This window comes from Solea solea, chromosome 11 (assembly GCF_958295425.1).
Source record: "Solea solea chromosome 11, fSolSol10.1, whole genome shotgun sequence".
NCBI lineage: Eukaryota > Metazoa > Chordata > Actinopteri > Pleuronectiformes > Soleidae > Solea > Solea solea.
Window position 1 is genome coordinate 26,092,827 of NC_081144.1, and position 8,552 is coordinate 26,101,378.

General features: G+C 43.0%; 1 protein-coding gene across 1 annotated transcript in view; it reads right to left on the reverse strand.

Annotated features, from left to right (window-relative positions):
- The window catches only part of ddx20 (DEAD (Asp-Glu-Ala-Asp) box polypeptide 20), a 7,603-nt gene extending 2,615 nt beyond the window's left edge, over positions 1–4,988 (reverse strand). Inside the window, exons 1-8 of the mRNA XM_058642660.1 lie at positions 4,757–4,988; positions 3,749–3,843; positions 2,710–2,878; positions 2,003–2,117; positions 1,687–1,829; positions 1,455–1,593; positions 1,304–1,362; positions 90–172 (exon numbers count right to left, since the gene is read on the reverse strand). Coding sequence (XP_058498643.1) covers positions 90–172; positions 1,304–1,362; positions 1,455–1,593; positions 1,687–1,829; positions 2,003–2,117; positions 2,710–2,878; positions 3,749–3,843; positions 4,757–4,952 — 999 coding nt within the window. The 5' untranslated portion in view covers positions 4,953–4,988. The remainder of the gene's footprint in view (positions 1–89; positions 173–1,303; positions 1,363–1,454; positions 1,594–1,686; positions 1,830–2,002; positions 2,118–2,709; positions 2,879–3,748; positions 3,844–4,756) is intronic.
- Between the last annotated feature and the right edge of the window lie 3,564 nt (positions 4,989–8,552).

An 8,552-nucleotide genomic window follows, 5' to 3' on the forward strand; every position in this document is an offset into this window, starting at 1 on the left:
GACAACGACAGCAGCAGAGACCATGATTAACTCTGAGTCTCGGAGTCAAATCTTTACATCAAGACAAAAGAGAAATGATGGAATCTCACCAGGTCAGTGGAGATGAGGACTCTGCACTGATACTGCTTCAGTTTAGACATGGCCTCCAGTCTCTGGTCCTGACTCAGTCCACCTGCACACACGTCACATTAAATCACATTAAAAATTCACATCCATGCCTGCAGTGCTGTCAGAGGCCACCAGATGTCACTAAAGAAGATCAAGAATCCACTCATGTCCGGTGGAGCAGGACGACAAGATGGCTGCATGAGTTTGAGCTCCCGATAGCAAGTCAGAATGATCCCCCTAAATTCACATTCATCGTAGACTTTTACTGTGGAATGAACGGGAGCAACAACTAGAAGGCAACAACGAAACAAGGGAAGAATACACCGGAGATGGACGACACGCGGTGTGCTAACGACAACCCAGTGGAAAACGTGTGCTTGGTGTTTCAAAGTATCAGTAAGGAAATACGCGACTTCAGGACTGAGCATAAAGTAGATCTACACACTCTCAAAGAAGAACTTAAGGAAGACATGAAAAATGTACCACTAGAAAGGGACTATACGCACTTTTGTCTACTCCAGAATAGACTACTTTTTAATTAATACAAGTGAAATTCAGAGGGTCACAGAATGTAAATCAGATCACAGTGGGATCAGCATGACAACACAGCTGAATAAAAGGAAAATAAATACTGTATGGAGGCTAAATGTGGGCATCTTGAACAATCAGGCAAATGTGGAACAGATTAGAGAAGAAATAAAAAGGTATATAAAAGAGAACGACAACGGGGAAGTAAACCCTGCAATTCTGTCCCATCGCTACGATGGGTAACCTTCAGAATGGTATAAGGTATAATCATTTCAGAAGGAGCTGACACTTTGCTTCTGACCTGTTTTAACTGGACCCTTAACGAGGAAGGAAGCGGTTATTATCGTTCTACCTAAAGAAGGCAAAGATAAAGAAGACTGAAAAACTATAGGCCGATTTGTCGCCAAACACACGATAATATTAGAAGAACCCTCCATATTCTAGTTGGTTTAGATGCAGAAAAAGCATTTGATAGTGTTAGTTGGTTATTCTTGTATGAGGTATATATATATATATATATATATACATATATACATACATACATACATACATATACATACATACAGTACATACATATATATATACACACACACACACACACACGTGAAAACTCAATGAAACATTTAAACATTTAGAAAAAAAAGAAAACGTTTTTCTTCAAACTCACCTGAAATACAAGCAGCAGGTAAACCTTTAGAGGACAAGATGTCTGCCAGCTGCTGAGCTCTGAGGACAGAGACAACAACATCATCAGAGAGAGAGAGAGAGAGTGAGGGAGGGTGTGTGTGAGTGTGAGTGTGTGTGTGTGTGTGTAGTACCGTGTGTGTAGGTTAGAAAACACCAGTGCTTGGTTAAAGGGGATTTTGCTGAACAGTTCCAGAAGATGCTGAACCTTCTCCTCAAACACTCTGTGAGGCGACGCATTACACTGCACCAGCCTGTAGTACTGCTTCACACCTGACAGGGGGCGCACAACCACAACATTAGGTTCAACACGAGGATGTGCAGATAATGACACAGACACAACCAAGGGTAACAATCAGGTTTGACCTCTGAGGCCGAGGTCACCGGGGTTCAGTCTCACAAAGGTCGGCTCTCTCATGTAGCGCGTTAGGTACTGTGCAAGGGATTCTGGGTAAGTGGCAGAGAGCGCCAGCATCTGTTTGTTCACAGGCAGAGAAGAGAAGATGGAGCTGGAGAGGAGAGGAAACAGAGGAGAGGAGAGGAAATAGAGGAGAGGAAACAGAGGAGGGGAGAGGAAACAGAGGAGAGGTTTCATTCAGTTTTTCAGCTTCTTAAACATGAATATTTTCTGGTTTCTTTCTATAAAACAATCATTAAAACAAAGAACAGTGAAGACATTTACTTGATCTGCTCCTGGAAACTTCCCTCCTCCAGCAGCTTGTCGGCCTCGTCCAGAACAAACAGTCTGATGCTGCTGGTCGACAACATCCCCAACTCTATGAGCTGCTTAATACGACCTGAGCACAAAGATCCAGGAATACAAGCATCATCACCATCATCATCATCATCCTCATCACCATCGTCATCATCATCATCACCATCACCATCCACACACACAGGATTTTATATTTATAAACTAATATAATAAAAAACTGTGGAACAGCTAATAATAACAAGATTTTATAGAGTAAAAATTATATTTTACATGATTTTAAGTGGTTTTTATTGTTACAAAAAAGCCAACATTGGTGGCTCTTATTTTGAAAGTCAGGCTGAAAGGAAATGGTGCTCCATAAGATAAGTAACAGTAACAGAGCTGAAGCAGTTCCTCCATTATTAATCAATTACTAAATGAATCATCAACTCTTTTGATAGTGGATGAATGACTTTGAGTTTCTGTGATTCTTCAGCTTCTTAAATGTGAAAGTAAAACAAATCATAAAAATGACTGCTAAGCTATGCTACGCTGAAAGCTACAGCTTTAATAAAGCTTGGAAACACGATTAAAACCAAAGATCATTTTATTAAATAAGAATAATAAGACTTCATAAATAAGTACGTAATAAATCACGTTATTAGTCATGTGATGACGGCGTGACACAAACTCACCAGGTGAACCCACGGCGATGTGACACCTCTTCAGGTGAGGTTTGTCCTGACTCACAGGTCGACCTCCAATAAACACGTGACACTGCAGACCCTCCATGGAGCAGCCGATCGCCATGACAACTGAGTGGATCTGCACCGCGATCTCACGCGTGGGAGCCAACACGAGAACCTGAGGACGAAGAAGAAGACAAAGGAGATGAAGATAAAGAAGACAAGGAGAGGACGAAGGAGACGAAGACAAAGAAGAAGACGAAGGAGATGAAGAAGTAGGTTAGATGTCAACAACAACAACAAGCACTTAGGTTTGATTAAAAACAGAGACACAGATCAGTTAAACCTCACTGCTAATAAGATTATACTTCACCACAGACACGCACGCGCGCACACACACACACGCGCGCGCACACACACACGCACCATACACACAGCGTGGTGTGGACACTAGGGCTGTAAAGTCCCGGTCGACTGGTCTATTTATGAGTCGATAAAGTTCTGGTTCGGCTCAGATTCTGATAAGTCGACTTTCTTCCGTGTTAATTTCATACAGTCTTTGGTTAATTTGATTTCATCTGGAGGAATGGGGGCGTTTTCAGAGCACCCCTGTTTCACAGGTAACATCAATGTCATCAGAGAACACCCCCCTCGTTTTCAGTATTTTGGATTAGCCCAACCCACAGGAGACAGATTAAAGTACGTCGGTGGTTTTATTTAATGTTGAGCTACAGTCAGTCGTCCTCTTACATCCATGTCACAGACGTCACAGTGTGGCAGCATTTTACAAAAATAGATGCTGATAAAAAAGTCACATGCAAAGTTTGCCAGCAACAGTTTTCATATCACAGCTCAGTTTTGAGTACATGATCATATCAGAATTAGCACATTTCAATGTTTTAGTCTAATAATCATTGATTGGTTTCATATCAGCAGGTGCACTCGCCCACAACAACGGCAGCGATCTATTTGTGTCTCAGGTTGATTACAGCCCTAGTGGACACAGGGCGGCGTGGACACAGCGCGGCGTGGACACAGCGCGTCTCACCTGAGTGGCAGGATTCTCCAGGACCAGGGAGTCCAGGGCGATGGTGCTGAACACGCACGTCTTTCCCGTACCAGACTTCGCCTGCACGATCAAATCTGCAACAGGAAGTCAGAAGAATCACACTTTCACATTGTTTCGAATAAAGGTTTAAAGTTAACATTCCAGCTGTAAACAGCTATTTTATTCTAAGTAGCAGTACTGAGGATCCAGCAGAGGGCGCTCCTAAGGTTTCCTCTCAGATACTGTATGAACTGAACAAACTGGAAAAAACATTTCCAAATAAAATCAAAGAAATAAAGCAGGAAGTAGGAAATACAGCTATGAGACATGAAAATAAAGAGTACAGTTATAATAATATTATTACAAAATAGTGAAAATTGCTTCTTCTCTTCATAAGAACCTTGACAATCCGTTTAAATCAGGGCTTTCAAACTTGCGGAAAATGTCTTTATCGCAGATCTTTTGTCCAGACTTCCTTTTCAAATAGTTCCCCATTATATTATTAAGTGTACAATACAGTAATAATCCACACAAACTCAACAACCTCATAAAATGAGATTTAAAATAAGAACACTTGTATTAATGTAAGGATATTATGGTGGGAGGGTTTTTACTGTGCAATACTCTGTAAAAAACACTGTTTTACATTGTAACACTTTGTAAAACAAAGTAATACTCTGTAAAAACAGTGTTTTACAGTGTTATACTCTGTAAAAACAGTGTTTCACAATGTAGTACTCTGTAAAAACAGTGTTTTACATTGTTATACTCTGTAAAAACAGTGTTTTACAGTGTTATACTCTGTAAAAAACAGTGTTTTACAATGTAGTACTCTGTAAAAACAGTGTTATACTCTGTAAAAACAGTGTTTTACAATGTAGTCCTCTGTAAAAACAGTGTTATACTCTGTAAAAGCAGTTTTACAATGTTGTTAAAAGAGTTTTAGTGTGTTTTATTCGTATTAATGACTGAGTAAAACATGAATAATGTTTGTATGAAGACACTTACCGAGGCCACAGCGGCCCAGCGGGATCGCCTTCAGTTGTATCGGCGACGGTTTGTTGAATCCCGCGGCGGACAGTCCGTCCAGCACCGCGGCAGAAAGCAGCAGAGAAGCGAAGTCAATGTTGTCCGACAGAAGGACGTCTTCAGTCCGCTGACGACTGTTGATGTCGTGCGCTGCCTTCTTCACGGAGGCCGCCATCTTCTCTGAACTGTTTCCCTTCTTCTTCTTCTTGGTTTTTAACGGCGGCTGGCCACCAACATTATGGGGCATTACCGCCACCTACTGACCCGGGGTGTGGGTCAGGCTCCTTTCTCCCCTCCTTAACTTCTCACTAATACTAATAATGCTAATACAAAATAAATAAATAATATAAGAAATGACTACTGATAATAATAACAACAACAACAATAATAATAATAATAATAATAATAATAATGATAACAAATAAAGTATTTATAAACATATTCACACACACACACACATACATACTAACTTATATCTACTATATATGTATAAATACATATATATACATATATACATATATACATATATACACATATACACACATATACATACACACACACACACATACACATAGACACCTATAAACATACATACATACTTACTCCCAGATCTGGGCCCTTTTCCCCTCATATTCTTCCGTACACTCCTACACTTGTCAGAAATTCCATCACTGCCTTCGACTGAGCCCCTCCACCCTCATTTAGAATATCCTTTAGTTCAAATTCCTGGACCCCAACACCCCTCAACTTGTTCATCATCACCCTCCTCTGCTCTTCATATGCCCTACACCCCAGCAGTACATGCTCCACTGATTCCTCCACCTCCCCACACCCCTCACACATCCCTGTCTGATGCCTCCCCACCAGTTTCAATGTTTTATTAAGTGAAGAGTGTCCCAGCCTCAACCTCATCCATACCGTCTCATCTCTCCTACTGCTTCTCCTGACCCCCCGCCCCTTAATACTAGGCTGCACCTGGTAAAAGTGTCGACCCTTCTGTTCCCTATCCCATTTGACCTGCCACAGCTGATTAGCCTTTTCCCCAGATTACCCCCTTTGCCTCTTCCTTACTAATACTAATATGCATCTTAATCCTCTCCTTCTTTAATGCCCTCTTTTACTGGTCCAGTAACTTGCCATCAACTGCCACCTCCTTATCTCCAGTGGCATTTCACCGAACGCCACTTGCAGTGCAGGCACTGGGGAAGACTTGAATGCCCCACTGCAAATCCTCAAAGCCTGAGCCTGAAGCCAATCCAGCCTCACAACTAGTCCCCCAACTTCTACCTGCTAGGCACCCCATCATGTTCAAAACCCTTTTCCCCCTATCTCCTATCCTCTTTACATGTCTCTCCCAGGTCAGACGAGTGTCAAACACCATCCCTAAATACTTAAAGGATCCAACCCTCTCCAGCTCTTGCCCATACACCCTGAGGCTCAGACCCGCCTGGACCTTCTTCCTCGTGAAGTACATAGTTTTCGTCTTCTCAACAGAGAACAGAGTCAAACCCCCACTGCTCCACCTCATTTATAGCTTCCTGCACCCTCTTGACCCCATTCTCGTCACTTCTCCCCCTTTTCCAGAGAGCCCCATCATCTGCAAATAGGGACCTCCCTATGTTTCCCGGGACCCCAGAAAATATATCATTTATCATGATTATATAAAGAAGAGGACTGATTACACTCCCCTGAGGAGTTCCATTATTAACTATAAACTGACTGGACAAGGCAGAGCCAACCCGGACCTGAATCTTCCTCTCAGTTAGGAAGTATCTAATCCAATTAAAGACCCTCCCACTTACCCCCAGCTTGTGCAGTTTAATCAGCAGACCCTCTCTCCACATCATGTCATATGCCTTCTCTATGTCGAAGAATACTGCAACAACTGACTCCCTATTCGCCTGGGCCCTCCTTATTTCATCCTCTCATCTAATCACTGCGTCCATGGTGTTTCTTCCTTTCCTAAATCCACACTGATATCCCGCCAGCACACCTCTTCTCTCCAACACGTACAACAACCTGTCCGCCACCATTCTCTCCATCACCTTGCATATATTGGAGGTCAAAGCAATTGGTCTGTAGCTTGAAGGCACTGTGGGGTCCTTGCCTGGTTTCCAAACTGGCACCACCATTGCTTCTTTCCACACCTGCGGCATCTTCCCCTCCCCCCACACTTTATTATAGAGATTCCGCAATGCTCACAATGCCCCATCCCCCAAGTTTTGCAGCATCTTATAACACACCCTATCTTTACCGGGCGAGGTGGGCTTGGACTTATTTATAGCTCTAACCATCGCTGCTAATGTAAAGGGCTCATCCAGAATAGTACTCCCCCCAACCTTCCTACTTACCACACCTGAGTGGAGACTCAAAGTTTTTTCCCTCCTACTTATCCTTTCTTTAGACAAATTCTCCAGCCTGTGTACCTTAGCAAAAGATCTGGCCATAAACTCTGCCTTCTACCCATCTGTTATTGCCCTCTCTTCCCCACTCACCAACACCAGGTACCCCCACTCTTTACTATCTCCCCCCGCCTTCTTTTTGTCTTCCCTGTCCTCCTGAGGAGCGCCTGAGCCCTCTTATACTGGAACAGGTGATGTTGTGTAAGTGTCCTCTTTACTACATTAAATGCCCTATTTCTTTCCCTCACCGCCTGCTGACATTCTTCAGACCACCAGGGGACTAGCTTCCTCTCCCTCCGACCCTTACTCTGGGGTATTGCCCCTTCTGCTGCTTTTATAACCACTGATGTGAACCGCTCATTAAATTTATCAACTTCCCCCGATAGGTCAGCCCTTCTCATGTACTCCTAAAAATGCATTCCAATCCGCCTTCCCAAATACCCACCGAGAGTTACCACCCCCTACACCCTCCACAACCTGATCACCCAGTGTGCACATTATAGGATAGTGATCACTACCTATCGTAGATTCAGACCACACCTCCCACATGCACATCCGAGCCAGTGGGGCAGAAACCAACGTCAGGTCCAACACAGACTCAGAACCTGCCACCCAATTTACCCTTGTCCCCCTTCCATCATTTAGACACACTAAGCCTGTCTAGGGTGGATCCTGGGAGCTGATTGGTCCTGCACAGAAAGGAATTCAAATAAGAGGCCTGAACATCCCAGCTGCAGGGACTTCCTCAGACACTTTCTGCTTGATTTTAATAAATCTTTAAAATGGTTGTTTGTTTGACGTGTTGCTGGTGGTTTCTTGGGAGCCTCATTACTCATGTTGTGATCAGGTTTTTCCCCTCTGCCTGGTCGTAACACTTATTAACTCAAAATAATGACAAACTAAGTCATTATTTTGAGATACTAAGTCAATATATAGAAAAAAGGCAGAATTCGACTTTAATCAAAGAAGAATAAAGACGATACATCTCGGGGGGAAAAAGATATTCGGAGGAAAAAAATGATTTCTGAGATTAGAGACATCATTGTGAGAATATTCTTATATACAGTATATCTATTCTCAGATAATAATCTAAAAATGTGGCCATAATCCTGTCCTCTAGCCTTCACTTCATCCCTGCTTCATCTCTCAGGAGCAGCTGCAGTCACTGAAAGTCTTAAGAAGCTCTCACATTAGAATGATTGCCTCCCACAATCTTGGGATCTTGGGATCTTGGGATTTGGTTTTGTCAGAATTAAATGATGCGTGTGGAGCCTTCGTCCTTCTGTCAGGTGTCATTGTTTCAGTCCTCTCCCACACACCTCATGGAGACGGTTGGAAACGGCTCCGCTGAGGCCGCGCCGCCTCTGCTCCTC